Source organism: Paramisgurnus dabryanus, chromosome 4 (assembly GCF_030506205.2).
Source record: "Paramisgurnus dabryanus chromosome 4, PD_genome_1.1, whole genome shotgun sequence".
Lineage (NCBI taxonomy): Eukaryota > Metazoa > Chordata > Actinopteri > Cypriniformes > Cobitidae > Paramisgurnus > Paramisgurnus dabryanus.
Window position 1 is genome coordinate 32282925 of NC_133340.1, and position 23627 is coordinate 32306551.

Sequence of the window (23627 nt, forward strand, 5' to 3'; positions counted from 1 at the left end):
TCCATCACTATCCCTCTGTCCCTCATGAATTATTTGACCTCTGCTGAAACACTCAAGAAGCCTTGGGAAAACACATCAGAAAACATATACAAAATAAAGATTTCTGGTGATCTCTTACCAGTACATTGTCTCTAAAAGTCTCTTATAGTAATTTAATTGTTTGAAAAGCATATGAACCTTATATTTGTGTCACGGTTTTGTGGACAACGATGCAAGGTTGAATGAATGTAAAGGTATAGGTTACTGACGAAGATAAATTTTTTAACAAATTACATTTTTACAGTTGTGCTATTTTTCATAATAATGTCGACGGATTTAGGACATCACTAAAATTGATGTTTCTTCAAATAGTGCACTATATAAGGCTATAGGGGTTCGGTTGTGGCTAGAAGGGATACAGCTACGCCCGAAGTCTCGTGAAATCTCGCCGGATGAATGCCGTTTTTAACCCCATACCTAAACCGAACATCTCGCGAGATTTGGCCGTAGCTGTATCCCCTCTAGCCAGAATCGGCTATTTCGTACACAAACCGTTTTTTCCTCACATACTGTTTTTGCATGTTAAGGTTTCTGTCACATATTATTCTATATTTCGCCTTTTTAGTATATAAGAAAAAGGAAATTTCGGACGCAGGGTTCAGTCATGTGGTTCAGTTCCCCTCCTGCACAGTGGGCGGCGGTAGTGAGTCATAAACAGGCGCAGCGCCCTGAGATCAAAGGAGAGGAACTTCAGTGTACGCAGCAGCATTTGCAAGGTATGTTGTGTTGTTCTACAGTAAATGTGTTTTTGTGTATATTTTGTGTTTATTATATGTTGTTTTTTGATAAACGTTTGCGGGTTTTTGTTTGACAGCATTTGACTGTCCGTTTACAATCAATCTGTTTGTATTACGAATACGTAACGTTAGCATACATGGCTTGATTACAGAACCGTGTGCTTTTTCTACACGTGAGAGGAGGAAGGGTTTTATTTCTTTAAAACATCGATCCCAAGCACACCGATGCTGTTATATAACAGGGATAATTATGTAATGAATATAAATTAATAATTCTAATTAACCGTCTAAAAGTGCGACATCGGGCCTTTCCCCACCTAACAATAGAAACCATTAAATAAATTCTAAAAGGTTTAATGGCTACAGCCATTAAAGTGGGAGTTGTGTTGGTTGAAATGGAAGCTGAGGGGCCCTACCGGTGATGTGTTGGCTTCTTTCGGTGAGATGTTTATCTGAGCACCATTAAATCTTAAAATAAGGCCCAAAACTCACCACATAACGGAATTTTGTAATGGTATTAATGATACGCATCTGCTAGTTCAAAAACAATGTTTGTTATAGAAACAATTCGTAATGTTTTTTTTTTCTTTCAACAGTCGTGTTCGTCCAAAAAGGCTGTAATTATGCAAACGTGTCTTTAAACCTGTTAAACTGCCTGCTAAGACGGCATTTTTTGGGCATTTAGCCTATATAGACGAAGAACAATAATGTTTTGTAATGCACTAAAATGCCTTAAATGTGTACAGCCATGTTTGAATCATCATACTTTTAAATATGCATATATGTATATTTACATAACATATTTATGCATATAAATAGCTGAAAATATGTATTTGTGACGTTGTAGCATTCTCACAGGCCTATAATGTAAGACATGTAACCATTTTATTTACAGTTTATTTATGCACATATTGTTGCACTAATTTGTACATTGTGACATATAATGTTTTATTTAAATGTGCCATGTGCTAGCCACGCCCTTGTGGCTGTGCTGTCTTGTTAGATATTTAGTAAGTTTTGAGACACAGACAATAATATGCATCCTAAACCATCATTTTGTTATATTCATCTTGTGTGATGTGTTTATTTCAGGTCATCTCTAAAAATGTCTGAACAGAGGGCTTTAAAGAATCCATATGCAGATTACTCGGGGCCTGAATGTGCTCAGGCCTTCTTTGACATGCATGGAAACGTAAGTTGTGTTACTGTTCTTGAATATGAATGTCGTAAACATTAGAGGGTTTCCCAAATAGGGTTTAGACTAAACCAGGACCAGATCGTAGTTATATTAGGATATTTAAGTAGTTTTTACAAGCATACCTAACAAAAAAATGTTGGGCATCTTGAGACAAAACCAACACATTTTAAATTATATTACAATCACTCTAACATGCATATTCATTGTCATACAATCTTAATTCTGTACAGCTGACCCAGCATTTCTCGAGCTGTATCTGCAGTAGGATCGGTGAACTTCTGGCCATCATGGAGAATGGATTGAAGGGTGCCGATCCCAGAGATTGCACTGGCTACACTGGATGGGCGGGTAAGAGCAAACTTCAGCAATTTTTAAAGAGCCTTTGGCTTTGATTAAGTAGCCTTATCTTAACCCAGGGAGGACTCACACTTGGCATAGTTGCCTTGAACCGTCCCCAGCACGATTTTTTCCACTCCCCCACACACTTGCACTATATATTTTTTAACTGGGCCCAAGCACGCTTTCGTTATTCGGATGCAACTGTTCGGAAGAAAACAGGAAGCGCTATCACAACCAGAGCATCACTACATAACTGTCCCCAAACACGATAGTTTCCACTCCCCCACACGCTTGCACTATATTTTTTGATCCAGGCCCAAGCACGCTTTCTTTATTACGATTCAACTGTTTGGAATTAAACAGGAAGCGCTCTTACAACCGGAGCATCACTACATAAAACGAACGACGTCCTTCTATGCAACACTTGTAGACATGAACAATGAAGTTGGACATACTTGTCCACTTTTGTTAAGTTTGCCCCCCTTCCCCCTACTGCAGGCATTGCACTGCTGTACCTGCATCTCCACAGCATCTTTGGAGAGACCTTGTACCTCCATAAGGCTCTGGAGCACGTCAGCCGCAGTCTGAGGAGTTTAACCCAACGCTGGGTGACCTTCCTGTGTGGAGACGCAGGGCCGTTGGCTATAGCAGCTGTGGTCTATCATCGTCTTCAGAAACCCCATGAGGCTGAGGAGTGTTTGAACAGGTCAGATACTGTTTAAATTTGTTTATTCACTGTTTTTGTACATGTGGGATATGGGGTGCCCATTTCTATCTGGTTTTGTTATGCAAAAATGCGTTAGAAAATTCGCACCTATTCACATTTTCGAAGTATAGGGAAAATAATGTATTGCTTTTAAACTACAGCACATGACGTAAGGGATACCATTTTCGTCTTCTTAGACATTGACACATTGATAAATTGACCACTTGAGACAAATTAAATTAAGTTTATTAAATGTAATGTTTCCTTTAGTTGTAATAAAGAAGTATTAAAGGTGCAGTGTGTAATTTTTTGAAGGATCTCTTGACAGAAATGCAAAATAATATACAAAACTATATTATTAGGGGGGTATAAAGACCTTTTTATATTTAACCGTTATGTTTTTATTACCTTAGAATGAGATGTTTTTATGTACATACACCAAGGGTCCCCTTACGTGGAAGTCGCCATTTTGTGCCGCCATGTTTCTACAGAAGCCCTTAACGGACAAACTTTTTTTTATCAAGTTGTCTCCGACGATAACATGTTTTTTCAGTGGCGACTACCGTAGCTTCTCTGTGTTTCAAAAGCGAGGGGGGAGCAGTGGATGCTGCTAAAATTTACACACTGCACCTTTAAAGTGAACTATTTGGGCAATTCCGGCATTATGGATGTCAAACTTGAAATATAAGACAGTCCAGACATGTGCCTATTTATCAAGGATGTGACAATTATGAACTTACTGAAAAAAATAAAAATGAAATGCTTTTACATTTTTAAGCGACCTCACATGGGTATGTAAACCACCAAGTATTTACATCTGAGCTATTAATATGGAGAAAACCTTTTGTTTATGGTAAGGTTGATATTTGCATGAAATGCCCATTCAGTTTAATTCAGATTTATTTTCATAATTCATTTCGTAATTTTGCACAAAGCAACTTCACAGTACATATTAGTCCAGACAATATAGACATAAATCCTCTTATAACGTGTATAGAGAACATGTGGATGTGGCGAAATACATGTACAAACAAGAGTCAAGGTTTGCAATGTAATTATCGAAATGTACTATTTATTGTAAATAAGTTTTATTGTCTGTAGTAAATCTAATTTCTTGTGTCGTGCACATTGGATTGGTGGATTGCTGGGAACAGTTTTAATGGAATTGCATCGGAATTCTCCAAGGGTTTGGTGTTCGTTAATTTCTAACTACGGTTTCAGGGTGAGGGAAATGTGGAGGATTTTTTGGACTAAGGGTCTCTTCTCTTTCCCAGTCTTGGCTCATTCCCGTGGGATGTTATTGTGAATTATTTGCTCCAATGTTTCCAGACTCATGCAATTGCATCAGTCTGTGGTTCAGGGGAAACTTCCCGATGAGCTGCTGTACGGCCGGACGGGCTACCTGTACTCCCTCATCTTCGTCAACCAGCAGTTTCAGCAGGAAAAGATTCCCATCCAATACATTCAACAGGTAAATCACCATTGATTCCAAACAATGTGTCAGACAGTCTGTAAATTAAACTTTCACTATCCAGTTAAATTTATAATAGACAATATAAGGTTTTTTTTCACTAGAAAAGCTCAATTACAGATTTAATGCATTATTTGAGCTGTTGGTGTTAAACATCTGTGTGTTTATTACAGGTCTGTGATGCTGTGTTGGCGTCCGGGCAGAGTCTCTCTCAGAGAAGCCGGCTTCAGGAACAAAGCCCTCTAATGTACGAGTGGTATCAAGAGGAGTATGTAGGTGCCGCCCATGGATTATCAGGAATCTACTATTACCTAATGCAGGTGAACATGCGAACTGTATAAATGAGGGCCTGTTTACACCTGGTATTAAGATGCGTTCGGTCAATCGGATCTTATTGGATCGAGGTCTCATTTATAAAGTGTGCGTACACACAGATTTGATCATAAATTGTTAATCCACGGCAAAGTCCATATTTAAAGTGTTTAGTGCCACGTCAGGGTCTAAGCAGACGTACGCACTTTTTTGCTTTTCCGATTGCTGCAGGTTTTAGAAAATAAGCCATTCTTGCTGCTCAAAGGATTTAAACATTGATAGGTGCCATTTTATATGTTAATGACATTGGAAATCTACAACTGTTCACTTTTGGTTTTCGATGACCTCTGAATGTAGTCGAAAGTAAACAAGCTCAAATAGGTTTAGACCCCGTTTACACATGTATTGGGGGACATCGGCTTGTGATTGGATCGACCCAAACACATCTTAATACCAACTGTAAACAGGGCCTAAGAAACATAACATATTGCTTTGCTAATATACATGCACCTATATTCCATTTCCTGCTATTTTATGCTGTTAAAATTGTGTCTTTGAGAATAATTTTTGGATGTTTTTATTAAAACACATTCATCTCATCTTCCTTTAGCCTGGTTTTGTCGGGGAAGACAGGATTGTGTCTCTGATCAAACCCAGCGTGAATTATGTGTGTCAGCTAAAGTCTCCATCAGGCAATTACCCACCCTGTGTCGGGGATTCCCGGGACCTTCTGGTGCACTGGTGTCACGGTTCACCGGGTGTGATCTACATGCTGATACAAGCCTTTAAGGTACAAAACTCTATGACAGAATTGAAAGTGACATGTTGTCAAGCATTGGCTATCATATATTCGAAATGTGACCTCTGCACCCATCCCAGTGAGTAGTGAACGCACACACACCCGAAGCAGTGGGCAGCTATCTCTACCTTAATTCCCCCCGAATTAAGGTTAAGGGTTACAAGCATGATTTTGCCCCCATTTGTCAACCTTTCTTTATATTTTTGTGTGTTGTCTTTTGTCGGTTGTCTTTTAAAATGTGGCGGACAAATATTTTTTTTGGTGTTTAAACCCCGTTTTTCGCTCTTGGTATTACAGTGCTATCAGGTGTAAATAAACAATATTAAACAAGCTTCTATGTTGTTTCCCCAACTGTATTTGGACTAAGTGTGGGAATTACTTCTTACATCCACTATACTTTTGATTGACACCAATTGATCAAATGCATTGCTCAAAAAAGTAACGTTTGTTTGGACAAAAGTGTTGCATTACTTATAATCCATGCTGTGAAACCCCAACTAAAGTCTTAATTTCCTATATAAAATCATACATTATGTGAAAATATTTATTGACCTATAGATTATGAGACTTAAGCCTGGATTTCACATGCAGGGCCATATATGTTTTTAGGTGAACATTGATAAAATGTATAGCTTAAGTTAATTTTGATAAAACCAAATGCATAAATGTGAACTGATTTGTGATCTGTTATGGAAGTCACGTAGTTTATTTTCTTCTCCAGGTGTTCGGTGTAAAGCAGTATTTGCAGGATGCGCTGCATTGTGGGGAGGTGATCTGGCAACAAGGTCTTCTGAAGAAGGGTTATGGGCTTTGTCACGGAGCTGCCGGTAATGCTTATGGCTTTCTGGCCTTATTCAAGATCACCCAAGACCCCAAACACCTTTACAGAGCCTGTATGGTGAGAGTCTATCATTATTTTATGCTTTGAATATACATTAGGTTTTAAACGGAGGTAAAAATCTGAATTTTCTATGTTTAAGTGATATAATTAAGTCCCCAGTGCTTCTGTCAACCATCAAGAAAATGTGATGAACAACAACCCAGTAACTTAGTTTTGGTCAACCATTTTCTACTGCAAGCATGTGAAAAAATAGATCATTGAAATTTCTCCCCTCGTTATGTCAAAAGTGGATCTTATTATTATTATTATAATACCACCCCTTTTGCTGCACTATCCAACCACGGCACTGCCATTTAGTTCAGAGAGAAAGAAAGAGAGAGAAAAATTGACAGCAAAATTGAGTTTTCATTTCAACAAACCACCATAATGTATTTTGAGCTAAAAATTCACATGTGTCCTTAAAATTGAAGCTTGTTTTACTGGAGACACACTGGTATTGCATGGTGCTAGCACGTTTTTTTTTTTTCCCAAGGAACACCTTAATGGACTAAAATTGTTAGTAATGAATGCACTTTCCTAAATCTGCATCTTCATAATTTTTCATGAGTATCATCAGAAGTCGGTGTCATCAAATGTATTTTAATGTAAATATTTTAGTGTTAGATTTATATTCCTTACAGATGCACTGATATATCGCCCAATAATCTGTATTTTATTCGATAAAAGTTTAAAAACAGTCTATAGTCATGGCCAATATATCCTGTCAATCAAAAGAAAACAGGAAAACACATTGAATTTGAGCTCTGTGTATAAAAATGTAAATAAACATCACTAGTTTAATATTAATGTTCATTATATGAAAATGTAATCACTTTACAATTTAGTTAATCTAAGTCAATATAACTACCAAACTATTAGCTTCTGCAACGGCATCAGCAGATATCTGTCTGAATAATTGGCTATCGATATCAGTTGAAAATTTAATATTGGTATCTCTAATATTCATCTAATACCAAGATGGGTAGTTTTCATTAACACTTCTTTTTAGGAAATTGTGTGACGTCTGTCCACTATGTTCAGCACTTAAACAAAATGACTTTTTTATTTATGCATATTTGGTGCTATGGTTGATGGATGTTATAAATCAATTTACAATTTACAGACACTGTTGTGTGCCCAGACACATAATGGGATTTGACGTCTTTTCCACTTTACAGTTTGCAGACTGGTGCATGAATTATGGAAGACATGGCTGCCAGACTCCAGACACACCATACTCTCTGTTTGAAGGTAGAGTAACAGTAATATGATTTATTTATATATAATTAGGTGTAAATGTCTTCCTTGTTCTATGAAGTCCCTCCTTCAGAAATACGTATCTAGTTCTGATTGTATAGTTTATTTAGTGTGTTGTGATTCGATAGCAGCTTAACTTGCCGTTAGCTTATCTGGCAACTGATGTATTCCTGTGGGCGGAGTTTAGTCAGAAAAACTGTTCTAATGACAACATTAAAGCAGGAAGTAGAGGGCTGTGGTCCAAACCGACCGTCCGCTGTAGGCTTTGAAAGAGGAATTCTATTAAAGAAGATATATCGCCTGGCAGTGAACTTTGAGCTTTATCATTTTGCAGGTATTATTTATGCTATTATAGCAAAATTACACAATAACTAGGGTTTAAAAAATGGGATCAGAAAGAAAATTACCTTTTAAATCTTGAGTACCTGTAGAGTCGTATTACATCCTTCATATCTCAAGAGTCTTTAGTTTTATCAGATTTATAAAAGACAGACTGTGACAGTATATTAAGAGTTTAAACAACGACATCATTCATCATTCATCCAAGCAATAAAAACGACGATAGAAACTAACCTTTTACACTCATTTAAGCAAGTATGTAGCTATAATCATACTTTCAGGTTGTGGTTATTACGCAAAGTGTGTGACATGGATAAAGTCAGGCAGGAGATTCAATCCATATGACGACTCGTTTCAGCGATTCAGAGTCGACTCCTTACTTTAGAAGCCAATAACTTTATTAATCGTGCACTTTTTGATTCAACCACTTTGCACATTGTTTACATTGATGGACAGCTACATGACACTGCAATACAGGTCATTTTCGATTTTGGATCTGTGTGGCTCTTTAAAAAAAAAAAAAACATTTGAGTGCGTGAAGTGTTTTACCTTGCACACTTAAAAGTGTACTATTTATACTAGAAATTGGCATGGAATAGTCCATAAGTGTGCTAGTTGGGACACCTCTTGTGTTATGTTTGTCGTCGTTTTATCAAGCAGCTTTTTGAAGTCTCATTATGAGATGCTTTTTTTTAAATATTAAAGGAGTTCCCATATCTTCTGGGCCTTTATTTACTGTTTTCTGTTCATTAACATTTTCAAAAACATTTTAATGAAACATTTGTTTTATAATAAAATGATTTAACATGTTCGCAGTGGCACAGTTACATTTTGCTCCACATGAATACATTAAATTTAAACATTCAAGCTTTAGATTAAACGTTTTTTAAGATCTTGAAAAAATTTCAGTCATGTGACCCTAACCTTTTGAATAATATATTCTGACATTTTAGATTAAATACTTCATGTTTATATCTTTTAAAGGCATGGCGGGCACCATTTACTTCCTGTCTGACTTGCTGCAACCAACTAGAGCAAAGTTCCCAGCGTTTGAGGTGTAAAGGTAAATATTCCTTGTTTTTATAAAACAATCAGACATTTTATTATTAATCGTGCCATTAATTGAACCTCATGCTCACTTAACAGTGCATCATTTTATTGCATTTCAGACGGCAGAGATTTTTCCCTTGAGCTTTGTATACACATCTAATGGAGGAGCAGTACCGTCCACACTGCACGTGTGTCTGCATGTCTTGGGTCTGTCTGTATTCAGGAGCGGTAACATCAGAGGGATGTTTCTGAATAATGAAAGTTGGATAGGAATCTAGGCGATATTGAGAAGGGGTGTAATTGTTTTAAATCTGCTTAATAGATTGCACTGTTTTTGTATTATTATTTTTGCTGTGGGTGTGTATGCACATGTTAGTATTGTTAGTTTTGTCATTAACGCAAAACTAATTGAACTTAATATTTTACGCATTTCTTTTGTAACAACACATTGTTCTGTTAATGCTTATAAGTACACAGAGGTTCTTATAGAGTCCACTATTTTAGGATAATCTTACAAAAAGCGTAGCTTTAACATTGTTAGTGAGCTTTTAGTGAACTTTTGTTTTCTCTCATATGTGCATTAGTAAAATGCCTATTATTTTTTTTCTGGATATTTCTGGTGGTGATTATTTTAGAGGATGTGCTGCAAAAATGATATTTTTTCCATCGTTATTTGTATATTTCCATCTGCAAAGCAATTAAAAATAAGAGAAAAAGTGTTTGGCTGGCATTGTATTCAATTTTTTTATATTAATCTGGTTCTGCAAGTGGTGTTAATTTTAACAAATGGCCATTGCTATTTTTCTTCACTAGATGGCATGGAAGACTAGGTCTTCCTTGCTTTGATTTCAAATCAGTCAATATAAATTTTGACCATGGACCACAAAACCAAGTCATATGGGTTTATTTTGTACAAATAGCTAACAATACATTACCTAATATCCAAATTATTTTTGGTTAAAAAAAAAAATTCAATAATTTTGTATAATGTAAAGATATTTTTTTCTATGAAGATACTGTGTGCATTTTCTACCATAAATATATCAAAGCATTTAGTAATATGGGTTGTTAAGGTCTTCATTTGGTCAACTTTAAAGGTGATTTTCTAAATATTTTGATATTTTTGTACCCCTAGATTCCAAATTTTCAAATGGTTGTGTGCCAAATATTGTACTGTCCAAACCATACATTAATGGAAATCTTATTTATTCAACTTTCAGATGATTTATAAATATACAGGAGCACTTTAAACAGATGATTAACCCCTTGGGGGGGGGGGTTGATGTGCGCCTTCAAATTAATATAACTATAATATAATTAATACAATCTTTGGTTTAGAAGCCAAATCTTGATCTTTTTTTTTTTTTAACTATTAATTGTTAATGAATTAATAGTTATAGCAGTTTAAGTTTATTTTAATAAATACAAATTATGCAACAAATATTTATTTTATATAAAAAGACTATAAAATGAAAATGTTTTATGCACAAAACGCAAAAAATAAAGCCATAAGTCTTATCCAAATTTCAAATTAAAATCACAAAAACGTGCACTGTAAAAAAAATCGTTGTTGCCTTAAATTTTTATGTTGAATCAACTTACTGTTATTTATCTTGACTAGAGATGGGTTTTTATAAATACAGATGAGTTGTTATAATTTAATAGTTGTAGCAACTCATTTCTAGTCCAGATAAATAATAATAAGTTGACATGACTTGTAATTCTGAGTTGATTCAACAAGAAAATTTAAGGCAGCAAGACCTTTAGTGGTTTTACCAACAGAGGCCACTAGGTGTCATTGGTTTGCTGCATACTACGTCACAAATTAATAAATCACTGCACTGCATTATTATTACTGCAAAAAAGATTTGAAATATGGTGTATAACAAATGATGTATAGTTGATCAACATTATTTTAGTTTTACAACCGGCTATTGATAGTTTAATAGTTGTGTAATGTAAATTCAAGTAATGTAAACAATTTGGACCCACCTGTGACAGTTAAGGGACTTTAAACCAAAGTTAAAAAAATCAAATGTAAGCACATTTCTGCCATTTTAACTGCTTGCTTTTTAAGACCTGATATCCTTGATTCCATTGAAGCACACAAGATACTGTCTGGAAAATTCTGGAAACATTCTGGGTAAACCTCAATCATCAGGTTTTGAACCAATGTGTGCAGTCCACATCAACTCAATGCATGCTGTCATTAAAGCACAGGGGTCTTTCTAAAAAGTAAGACATTTTAAAATTCAAGTATTAGTAAAAAATGTAAACTTTCCAGTAGTGTATTTTTTTGGATCCCATTACCAATATAGACTTTTTGTAATAGACGTTTGTTAAAATATAAGAACAGCCTGAACGTAAATGAGAAATGTGAGTTCAGGAATCCATTTACTGCCAGTTGAAACCTTCTAGCAAATCCAAATAAGGCTCAAACTTTCTCAAGGCCCGATGGACAATGCTTGGCCCACAGGACAGCTTTTTTTAAACGTCGTGTTCCCCTGTCTTGCATATGGATGATCCAAGGCCAGTCTAGTTTAGTGCTACAGCAATCGTGGACATCTGTCACGCTGACCCGAGATCAGAGTAACCTGAGCCGCTAGCCGTCTTTACGATCTGGAGTTTTCTGGCTGGTTGGATGTTAAGACGTGTCAACGACCCTTGAGGTGCTACCAGCTTTCACTGAGGTACTGGAGAGAAACTCAACACCCTCCAAGAGAACGCCTAAATATAGATCTCATCTGTCCAGGGGTGTGGCTTTAGTTTCATGACTTCTACAGTTCAGAAGAGCAAATGTCTCAGGGCAAGAATGGAATGTCTTCCCAATGGAAGTAGCTAGCCTATACTGTTGGTTTGTAGTAACCCATCTGATCGACTGAAGCCCAGCCCAAAAAAGACACAAGAGAACCAGCAGAGATTTTAATATTGGACAGAATTATTGAAAACCTTACAAGGAATGCATTAAATGTATATTTTGTCAATAAAGTAATTCATCTTAACATTATTCAGCATAAATCTATATCATTATTCATGTAAACACAGATGGATTTATTACTCTTCTCTTGTGCATTATTTTGCATTAATATTATCATGGCGCTAAACAAATAATCACCCAACATCAATACATCACATTTTCAATAACTGGCTTGTCTTTGTGTGCATGTACAAATTACTGTGTCTTCAAAAAATAAAAATAAATAAACATCACAGCTCACCCTCATATCGCAGGGGAACGTATATACTGAGATTAAAAGTACATAAGGATTAATCAAAATGTTAGAGAGATTTTCTTGATGAAGAATATGATGCACTGTGGTGCTACAAGTACACCCCAGCTATACAAGCAGTAACAACATTATTTTAATGTAGGGCACACAACATTAATGAGCGATCTTGCATAACTGATTAAATTAGCATATGTATTATAAGATATCACAAATACATTTTAGTGGTAAACATCATATCTATATTTGTGCTGCATGTATACAGTATGGCATCAGTAAACTAAATGGCACCATCAAACAAATGGCCTTTTTCAACTTTTCAGAGTAATAAAAATTTACTACACAAGATGAAATATAAGGCATTCCCACAATGCAATGAATAAACCGGAAGTGATAAATGGCCATAAACTACAACTAGAAAATGCTTGTTTTAGATGTTATTTTAACTTTTATTTTTGTAATGAAAAGGCTGACTGCACTCTGTGCAATGTAGGCCTTTGTCAAACAGTACAGTATACGAATGTATATGGTTTAAAAAAGTTGTCACCTGGTCTCATTACCACTCATTTCAGTGATGTCAAGTTAATATTTCATGATTATGTTTGTATTATTTCACAAAATTCTGTTTTTAGAAATAGTACGCTAGTATGCATTTACAACTATTATTTTATCAGATTTCGCATGAAATATGCAAGCAAATCTCCACTTAGTTTAAAGATTTTCTTTTTTTTATTTATTAATATTACTTTTGGTGTTACTACAAATGGTATTGTAACTGTAAGTCAGTCACTGAATAAACTTCTCCACAGAAACAAACAAAACCTACATTTCTGCATTGTCAGAATTGTGGAAAGAAATATTATAAAATGTGCTGAACAAGGTTTATGTAAACAAACGCATATAACCTGAATTGTGACTTGACAAAATTATAATTTACAAAAAAACAACAACATCAATAATATTTATGTATAATAAAAGATAATTATGTGAATTAAAAAAAAAAATCTTTTAACTCAATTAATTATGTTGGACAGAGCAATTGAGATTACAAATAATTTCAAGTTAAATTTAATTAAAATTAAGTGCCACTGAACTTGCAGAATTATGTTGTAATTACTACAAATTTTAAGTAAAACATTTTTTAAATGTAAAATCATGTTACTTAACTCCTATGGTCCGAGTCACATTTTTACATTTCCTTTGGTGTGTAAGTGTGTATTAGTACATGTTAACGATATGTAAAAGGTACAAACCCCAAAGTAAACAATGGCGTGAATTAGCTTCTTCGTAAATCTCTTTTCTTGGACTACAACAAACACACAGATTGTAGGCAACAGTTAACTTCCTGGGATTGGTGATGTAGTTAAGACCGACATTATCAATCATAATTACTCCCAATTCGGTCTTACATCCTGTAAATTAACTCCTGTCAGCATTGCATTGTGACCGGATCTTTCAAACATGGTAAGGAGCGTCACATTTCCGGCTGACGTCAGAGGTATTCAGAAAAATCACAATTTACAGATTAGCTGGCCAATCAGGGACACAACACTTTTCAAATCCATGTGTTTCAGTAAGGGAGTGAAATCTGGAGATACAAAATGTACGGTATGTGGAAAATAATGTGGATTTAACAATGAAATTGTTTTTAGCAATGAAATAGGTGCACATATTTTTTTAAGCCATCGTTTCCTCAAAAGTTTTATGTAAAATCAACTTGTCCAGGTTTATGTTTATATCATCTTGCAGGTAGCAGTACGCATTGCTTTATTTGACCTCTTGTAGTGGTGCATTTAGTACCACGGATAGCTCCGTCAAACACATTCCAAATATAGTCTAAGCGTTTTTCAAAACATAATAGCCTACAAGCTAATCCTCAAGGCAGTTTTACAAAAAGAGGTCCTATAAACTTGATTATGAGGCTTTTTCTGGACTATCATAGTATTTATAATCATTATATTGCCTATTAAATCACTGTGATTATATTTACAAAATGCTCCTCAATTCATTTTGCGCCCTCCGTGACATCTCAAACATTTGCACTATAAACTGGCCCTGAGGAGTTTTTTTCCTGGCTTGCCATACAACCATAAGTGGCCGAGACCACTATTTGCATGTTAAAAATATCGGCACTGTAACCAAAAGCTTCCCCAAGATGTTGTGTTGCCATTTATAACCACAATTCACACGCAGACCTGATAACAGGTACGAGATTCACGCGCGAATATTTGCATCCCTCTCTGCGAGTGTAATGGGGAAATTCCGGCGTAAAAAAATCCACTAAAGTTAAAATGCTGACCAAAGCCAAGGAATCTTTGAAGGAGCCTGAAGCATAATCTAAAAATACCGCCGCGCCATGCGCATTGGAGCAAGTCACAACCTTCCTTCCAGCTTGACCTAAGAAAGTTAAAGAAGTCACTAGATCCGCCCCGTGACATCATTTGCATAGCATAAATAAGAAGGACTTGGTCCATGGTTCAGGACCACTCTCCTGGGACTCCGGCTTCTTGACTTCATCCCCTCGCTCCTCATCCCAAACCTGCAACATGGTGTGTACTTGGATTACTCTCGTTATTTTCTCTTCTGTGCCTTTTTTGATGCTCTTCTGGCTGAGAAAACTGGCAACAGGCCAGCTTAAATAAAATCGGAGACATTTTGAACGTTTTTAAGTTCACAATGGTGACGTTGGGTATAAAAGAATACATAATAGCATCCCTATGGAGATGTGCGCTTGGAAGAGTTTTTTTTTTTTTCGTGACTTTCCAAAATGCTTGTTTGCAAATGTATTGTAATGTAATGTAATACAGGTACATTAGTAATGTATTGATTTGTCATGATGAGATGTTGGCATGTGTACCAGTGGGATTGATGCAAATGTTGTCTTTTTGGCAGGCTGGAGAATTCACTGCTGACCAGATTGAGGGTAAGTTTTCAGTATTTTGCACATCAGAGTTTTTTGTGATCTTAAAATGTTCAGTGTATGATTGTATTGTGCTCGTGGACCACAGGAATGTCTTATCTATTTGCAGCGTTTCTAAAATTAACATGCTAGTTGGGATGCATAAGGATGAGGATTGATAAAATAATGTATAGAGGATTATATATTATAATATATAAATAAGCAAGAATGTTTGTATGTGTATACATTGTCAGAAAAAAATGTCAAAAAGTTATCAAAAATACAATTTGGCACCTCAAATGTACATACTGGAACCAAACGTATACATATCTGTACCTAAATGGTACATATTAGAGCATTTTAATGGGTACTGCCCCAGTGATCATTTTTTGTCTATTTTTCTTACAATGCATAAATGCACATTGCTTTACAATCCTTAAACTTATGTCATCAACATAAGAAACAAAGAAAAGCCATTTATAATGCCGAAAGAAAGATTAACTTTAAAGTTTTATTATAAGTAAAATTAGTTTAATGTAAACATTTGTGAAGGTGAATTATTTGTTATATTATTTGTTTAATTTAATGATGAAGCCCACCATATCTTAAATACAAAAGAAAAGGAAATCATCTGTAGAAAACCCCTTGGTGGGACATTCTTTCTCAGTTAGGTGCAAAAAGCATGCGGTTGGGTGTAGGTTACGCCGCTGTCAGCATTCTTGCATTTGCCTTGGGTCAGCCGAAGACTGCCATAGCCATGTATGGCAATGGCTACTTTCTCAAAGGGTATCGGCTGTCACCTCATACATTAAACCCACCTTCGTACAGGCACAGCTGTCGTAGAGCAGAAGTTGTAGGGTGCTATTTTACTGTCAGCAGATTAATTACAACTCGGCCTCCCATGCGGCCCTTTCCTATCCTTACTGCATGTACAGTTGTCATGATAAATGAGGGCTGTGGCAGCTTTTTGTTTTCCTTGGAGTAAAAGATTATCATGTACAATTTACCCTTAATGTAATAAGATTTTTTGAAGCCATTATAGGACCCACACAAATATTTATTTGACTAAAACAGCTTCTTCTTTCGGCTTCTTACAGACTTCAAAGAGGCTTTCGGTCTCTTCGACAGAGTTGGTGACAACAAGGTGGCCTACAACCAGATTGCCGACATCATGCGTGCCCTGGGTCAGAACCCCACAAACAGTGCTGTCAAGAAGATCCTGGGCGACCCATCTGCTGATGGCAAGACCTTTACCTTATATCATGCTTTATAATGCTAATAGTTTGCAAATCCTTAAAAGTTGACGCTGATTTGTGTATGTGCAAAACAGATATGGCCAACAAAAGAGTTGACTTTGATGCTTTCCTGCCAATGTTGAAGACCGTTGACGCCATGCAGAAAGGTACATACGATGACTACGTTGAGGGTCTGCGCGTCTTCGACAAAGAGGGCAATGGCAAAGTTATGGGCGCTGAGCTGCGCATTGTACTGTCCACACTGGGTAAGTAAAGTTATTCATGCTAAGAAAATGACAACATGACGTAGTCCACTTAAAACCAAATGTTGGAGAAGTGTCAAAGCATTGTATTATGATATACACTGCTATGTAACTTCATGAGGGTCATGCCGGGATGCATTACGTGCATTCCAAATTAATTTCAATAATGAAAGCACAAAATTCAGAATCAAATTATGAGTCAAGCGAGCATGTTGTATTACCAAGATGATCCATGGCCAAGAAAACATAAAATAACTAATAATAATGGTAATGGCATAGTAAAATATTTTGAAAGATGTGTTAACCAATCCCTTCTATTGCATTAACAGGTGAGAAGATGAACGAGACTGAGATTGAGTCTCTCATGCAGGGACAGGAAGATGAGAACGGCAGTATCCCATATGAGGGTACGTATTTAAAAAAAGTCTTTAATCTGAACTTTTGTCACTTTATCAAGGCAGATTATATAACAGTACACCCGGTTTTATTCGCATTTAGACACCATGTCACTAATCGGAGTGGTATAATAAGCTCATCATTAAATCATTATTTTTAGAAGCCACCTCACGCCTTGTATGGTGAGCCGATCTGTGTGATCTTTCCTTATGCGCTGCTTCTCCTTTTACAGCTTTCGTGAAGCACATCATGTCTGTGTAAGAGGCCGCCCATTGTGAGAGTGGTGAGGAAGGCTAAATTATATCTGCAGACCCCATGGTGTCGGGACATCCATTCTGTTATGAAGACCAATCAATAAAAAGGACTTTGGGATGTCACTTCTGAACCATTCTTATATTGCCCTTTTGTCCTCGTTTTATTTTCTTACCCTCTTTTTGGAAGTTACATCCTCATGCAGTCGATCCTCCGCCTTCTTGGTCCAACCGGGGCGACTGTCCACAGTGGGATGGAGACCGGGGAAGAAGGAAATAGCCACTCATGAAGTGAGGGTTTGTTTCCTCTTTCTCCGCCCATCCAGGGTCACAATAACACCATCGGCTGTGTGTTAAAGGCACATGACGTTGCTGTGGTCAGTTCGCCAGTATTCCCCCTTCCCGATTTTCACACAGTCATTTCACAATAAACTTTTTTCCAAAAGTACACTGAGTTCTTATTTTGTATATTAAATGATTTGGTGGTTAGTGGTGTTTAATATGGACGATGCACGTTTGAATTGGGCTTGCATCATTTCCTAACCCCAAATCAATCAATTCTCAAACAGGACCAACTACGTCTAAACTTGCTGATGGGCATGTATCTTTAAAAAGAAATTGCTTAGTTTAGGTTGGAGGTATCTTTTACACTGGTCGGGTTACTGAGCATAGTGAAACCTAATATGTGTTACTGGTCCACAAAAACTGCAAAAGAATAGAAGCGTACTGCCTAAATTAAATGCAGACAAATCATTCAGTAATGCAATAAAATAAATGTTAATGTTTTTCACAGTACTGTAGTGTACTGACCATGCTGTCTTTCTTGGAACTCACATAATGTTAACATTTCATATAGCACTTCTAAATGTTAAAAGACAAATATATGTAGATAGACATATAAAACATTATTGTATTATGATGACCATTTAACTTATCAATTCGTTTTTATATGGTAATTTCTAGGTTTTTCAAACATTTAGTGCCATAATGTTTTCAAGTATCATGGTATTAATTTTTAGTAGAATTGGGCTGGGAGTTTGTGTGGGGTTTAGATTATGCCATGTTTTTCGACTGTTCCAGGATCAGCAGAAGATGTGGCACCAGAACAGTAACCATCATTTAGGCTGTAATTCAATGCAATCGTTTGCTCGTTGTATACGCTAGATAGCGCTGTTGCAATGAAAACGCGAAAGCAGAGCAGCATAGCACATTGGCCGTTTCTCACTCCGAAGGCTGCAGCCTGCGAAGGTCGTCACCAAGCTTGGTGTATTTCAGTTAACTGAACATTATATTGGCAGCTCATAAGCATTTTACAATAATTAACGATTAATTAAACATAATAGTCAAGTTTATAATTGTTAATATTCTGAAACAAGACCGTTTTGATGACTTATGCAGCCTTCATATGCGACCTCCGGAGGCTGCACCCATAGGATTGAGAAACGGACAAGGAGCGCTTCATGCAATGGGTCAACAGTGCCGCCATATTTGGAAGGTCAAGACGGCTTTATAAACGCTAAAGTACACGAACTAGCTACAGGCACAGTAACTATTAAATTTTTAAAACGGATTATAGAAGGTTTCTTTATGACTTCTTATAAGATTTATTTTAAAAGAAATGCGGGCAAATATTTTTGTTCTCCACTTAGACCGTGTACCATTGAAACTGTATGAGAAATATAAACATTATTGTAAATATAAACAATAATGTATACGTATAAATATAAACACTATTTAACTTTTTTTATTCAGAAAACGGTCTGCTTCCCCGTTCAGTTTCATGGGCAGTCTTGTGACCAATGCGGCGTCTTTTGTGGCTTGTTCGAAGATGACGTCACAGTACCGCGAGAGCTATTCGAAATTAGACTTCTACCATCGCTCTCGCGCTATCTTGACGTCATCTCTTGTCAGTTCTTACGGCGCCGCACGAAGTCAAACAGATCTTTTATCTCTGGTAGGAACTGAAGAGCTTTTTGGTCCTATCCGGTATCCGTACATGTTTAACACAGACGTGATGGCTAACGTGAAGTGTCGCAGCGAAGGCCCTTCTAAAGAAGGAGGTGAAATTGTTCAAACTGTTTTTATTTTACAGCTTTTGGTGTTCGATAATAGTTGTAAAATGCATTTGTTAGTTGCGAGTACGAGGATAAATTATTGTAGACGGTTGCAGCGCTGTAGTTTTTGTTTAGAGTTTCAGGCTAACTTAGCGAGCTAACGTTAGCTACATTAGCTGAGTGAGCGATTTCTAAACTTAAAGTGTATGCATAATATGTAACACTAATTTTTAATTCAAATTAATAGGTTAAACACATAATGTTGTTACGTGTTTTCGTTGTACATGTAACCCATTTTAACACTTAACCCAAATACGTCCAAATTTATATGCTAACAATTGGTGCCTTTGTAGTAGTTATCATGTATTTAGGGAGATTTACTATGCTTTTCTTTCTTTGAAGTACCGTGGGCATTTACTCTATATGCTATGGTACTCGATTATGGTAATAACCATAGTTATTAACCAAGTATTGCATTATTCTATAATTTTACTATGGTGCCACCAATAATACTCTATTTTTGTTTAGGATCTAATGCATCCAGCTTTATTTGTGCACAGTAACATAATATCCCTTTGGAAAATTAGCAATGGTTTTATTGTAAAAAAGTGTAACATTAGTAACCATGATTTTGGCATGTTTTACTGTAGCAAAACCATGGTTAATTTGTCGTAGCCACTGTTTAAGCTTAACTGTAGTTAACCATTTTTTTATTTGTAGTTAAATGTTGGTAATTTTCTTAAGGGATTCTTACACTTCTATAATTTGTTTTAATAACTTCATGTTGTACACATAAGCCAGCTTTACATTATTAACCTACATTATAACTACTCATAATCTCATGCAAAAAAAGAAGCATTGCCTTATTTTTTAAACTTACCATGGGTTATTTGTAGTCCTGCATAACTACATACAATAATACATCTACAAAAGTGCTATTGTAGGCTATGACCGTGTTTTTGGACATGTGCTGAGTAAGTGGCGTGGTACACGAGTAAGGCAACAATTCAACATACAAATGTTTTACAATCATCTCTTACTTTTGTGTCTTTGCAGTTTTTTTTAATTCACGTACACTCGACATTTGTAGAAATGATCTGTGTTTATATGGATCCACGAAAAACATTAAAAACACTATTATGCTTGCCAGAGAGCGATGTTACTGTGGCAAGAAATGCTTCACGCCTGCTCACATTCGCATTCTTATACAAAGGGATTAATATAATATTTTTTGGGTTGGGAGGTTGCGAACAATGATTTAGGTTTAAGTGACCCTGGACAATAAAATGGGAAAATGTTGTACACTTTGGAGAACCCTTGTCAAACTCAGTATCTTAAGTAGCATAACCATATATAGTAACCATTTTCAAAAACTTGCACTTTGCGTTTTTCAAGACCCTAAAAACGAACACCCAAAACAAATAAAGTTCTTTGTTTTTTGTAAAAACGTAAATGACCCTTTATATAGACAATCATGCAAAAAAATGACAATTAAGGGAGAGTAATTAAACTGGGAATTGAAGTAGAGGCGCTTACACACTGTCATTTGTAATCCAGCTTACAATTCAGATTGTAGACTCAACTTCGCTCTCTGAGCAGGTCCTCCTGGAATCCCTCGTCTTTCAGGTAACTGTAGCTCACCTTTGGTCTCCAAAGCAACAGTCGCTCACCTTGGTAAGTTGTCTCGCCTCCAGCAGGACCAGAAGAGAAGGAAAGGAGTGTGAAAACTAAGACTGTCTCTTCCAGCAAGGCACGATGGGATATGCCGAAAAAGCGTTCCGCTGCAGACATCGAACCAGAAGATGAGGCTAAAAGCAAGCCAGCATCCTCTAAAATGTTAAAAGCTGGGTTTAGTATGATGGCCCAAGTTCCGAAGAAGCCTGCCACTATCTCCATCAAGCTGGGAGCAAGTGTATGTATAAATATATATATATATACAAATATTTATTTGTAAGATATTATTTTATAAGTAAACACAGTGCTCGCTTTAGAGTTATTGATGTGGAGAATTTTTCTTATTTCAGAAACCTAAAGAACCCACTCCTGTCTTACCTGCCAAGAAACCAGGACTCGCATCTGTTTTCAATGAAGACGATGATGTATGTGATATACTTTGATGACTGAATTAATATTGATTTTATAGATGATAAAATGTTAAAGCTTAGTAATCCTTAAAATCCTTTTAATTTTTTTCAGAGCGAGCCTGAGGAAATGCCACCCGAGGCAAAGATGAGGATGAAAAATATTGGAAGGTTAGAAATTAATTATTGAGTTTTTTGAAAGAGTGTATCAGAATAAAAATGTTAAAGTCCCCCTGTAGTTGATAATTTTATCACTTCAAACTCATCTTTGAGCAACATAATAGCATATGCAAAGTTTTCCTGTTACAGGTATTTCTTCATGCTTCAAAACAGCTTGAATGTACATCTACACCCTTGCCAAATTTAGTACACGTGGATCCTTAGTAACTTTCAATGGTAGGGGACTATTTTTGGGCAGTGCGTAATATCACTACGCCTGCTGCAGCCATGTTACGACAGCGAAGTATTTGATTATTACGACAGTATAGTTCCTAGCCATATCTGCCTAGAAAATCTCAACTTTTAATTTTCTGTCGGTCTTAGTACACAATGTAACTACAGAAGAGTCAAGTTTTAAATAGCAGAAATCTCCAAAGTCTTTGGTTATTTTTAAGTGTGATGCTAATGGTCTAATCAGATTCAATGGATTGTGCTAAGCTATGCTTAAAGTGCTAGCACCAGACCCGGAGATCAGCTGAATGGATTCCAAAACAGTAAAAATCCAATGTTTAACTCTAGGGGAGTTGGAAAATATTTTCAAAAAAAGTTTGTCCCTTTAAAGCAAATTAAAAATACCACATAGACATATAAACAAAAAAAAAAAAAAACTTTTTTACCACGGGGGACTTTAAGGTTTCACACCTGTTTTTGCTCACATTGATAATACAAATGTATGATGATCTGTACTAACTGGTGTGTATGGTATACTATATAGCACAAACGTATAGCATTGGTATGTACAAAAGAGAGCAGGTCTTCACAGTTAGTCTTGTTTTTCAGGGAAACACCAACATCAGCTGGACCCAATTCCTTCAACAAAGGAAAACAGGGATTCTCAGACCATCAAAAACTTTGGGAGAGGAAACTTAAATCCCACACAGATCAGTAGAAGTGCTGGTTACAGTAGCTTTCCGTTTGGCAGAGATTTTTGTCTTTTTGTCTCTTTGTTTGATGAACTCTGTACAAATGTATATATGTAATGAGTGTTTATGCTATACAGCAGCTTTTTATTCTAGCCACTGTTTTAAAGACTGTGGTTAAAAAAGAATAATGCCTTTCTGTGTAAGGTGAAATCTAGAAGAAAGAAAAATAAGCATCGTCTATATTACTGTTCAATGCAAATTCAACCAAATGTGCCACACCGACACCCTTCAATCATTTAGTTTAGTTTGTCTTTAGAGAAGAAGTGTGGTGCAGTTGTGACAAAAAAAAATACAATGTAGGTTATTAAGTCAATAATAAATGAAAGCTGTGGTATCATTTTGAATCTGAGTTTTCTATTTCCGTTTGACATTTGGTCGGTTTGGGGGTACGCCTAGGAGCTCTGCCTTTTTGGGAAAGAATCTGTACAGTGGATTTATCTTATAAATCTGATAAAGCTCTTTTTATATATGAAGAATGTAATACTATAGGCAGGGCTCCAGACTAACTTTTTTCACTAGGAGCACAATGGCCCCCAACTGAAAATTTTAAGGGCACAACCAGAAAATTTAGGTGCACACACTGTAAATCAGTATGCTTACCAAATTTTCACATTTCTACTAATTTCCACTGTATTGCTAATAAATACTTTAATGATAGATGCAGAAAGTACAATGTGCTGTTTCAAATTCAGTGTCACATCACAAAAAAAGGGTCAAATTTATTGGTCGCACATGTGCAACTGGATGTAAAATTCAGTGGCACGCTCTTAAATTTTGGTGGCAGTCTGGAGCCCTGACTTTAGGTAATAACTTGAGATAAGCAGAAACGGCATGTGTTATGTGAGCTTTAAAATCGTCACTGCCCAAAAGAGAAGATTTTGCCAGCGCACCTTAGCCATTATAGCAAAATAGTTAATGCATAAATATTGCACAAAATGCTGAAAATACAACA

At 36.2% G+C, this 23627-nt stretch overlaps 3 protein-coding genes across 6 annotated transcripts; all 3 read left to right on the top strand.

Moving 5' to 3' along the window:
- The first annotated feature begins 632 nt into the window (after positions 1-632).
- Positions 633-9846, top strand: lancl1 (LanC antibiotic synthetase component C-like 1 (bacterial)). The gene is made up of 11 exons (XM_065254190.1): positions 633-755; positions 1869-1968; positions 2205-2322; positions 2812-3019; positions 4349-4490; positions 4664-4810; positions 5413-5592; positions 6323-6499; positions 7660-7732; positions 9062-9140; positions 9247-9846. The coding sequence occupies exons 2-10, from the start codon at positions 1882-1884 to the stop codon at positions 9136-9138; spliced, it is 1209 nt and encodes a 402-aa protein (XP_065110262.1). The 5' UTR covers positions 633-755; positions 1869-1881; the 3' UTR covers positions 9139-9140; positions 9247-9846.
- Positions 9847-14774: 4928 nt separating this feature from the next.
- On the top strand, positions 14775-17846 carry mylz3 (myosin, light polypeptide 3, skeletal muscle). Its single transcript, XM_065254191.2, has 6 exons — positions 14775-14903; positions 15247-15277; positions 16351-16494; positions 16584-16754; positions 17081-17158; positions 17380-17846. The coding sequence occupies exons 1-6, from the start codon at positions 14901-14903 to the stop codon at positions 17406-17408; spliced, it is 456 nt and encodes a 151-aa protein (XP_065110263.1). The 5' UTR covers positions 14775-14900; the 3' UTR covers positions 17409-17846.
- A 1459-nt stretch (positions 17847-19305) lies between these two features.
- Positions 19306-23012, top strand: pcnp (PEST proteolytic signal containing nuclear protein). 4 transcript variants are annotated; one of them, XM_065254196.1, is made up of 6 exons: positions 19398-19458; positions 21052-21078; positions 21147-21364; positions 21477-21551; positions 21649-21704; positions 22533-23012. In XM_065254196.1, exons 1-6 carry the CDS (start codon positions 19413-19415, stop codon positions 22639-22641), a joined length of 531 nt encoding a protein of 176 aa, XP_065110268.1. In that variant the 5' UTR covers positions 19398-19412; the 3' UTR covers positions 22642-23012. The 4 variants fall into 4 exon arrangements, with proteins under 4 accessions (XP_065110269.1, XP_065110270.1, XP_065110271.1 ...); XM_065254197.1 differs by lacking the exon at positions 21052-21078 and having other exon boundaries at positions 19306-19458; XM_065254198.1 differs by lacking the exon at positions 21052-21078 and having other exon boundaries at positions 19308-19458; positions 21150-21364.
- Positions 23013-23627: the final 615 nt, after the last annotated feature.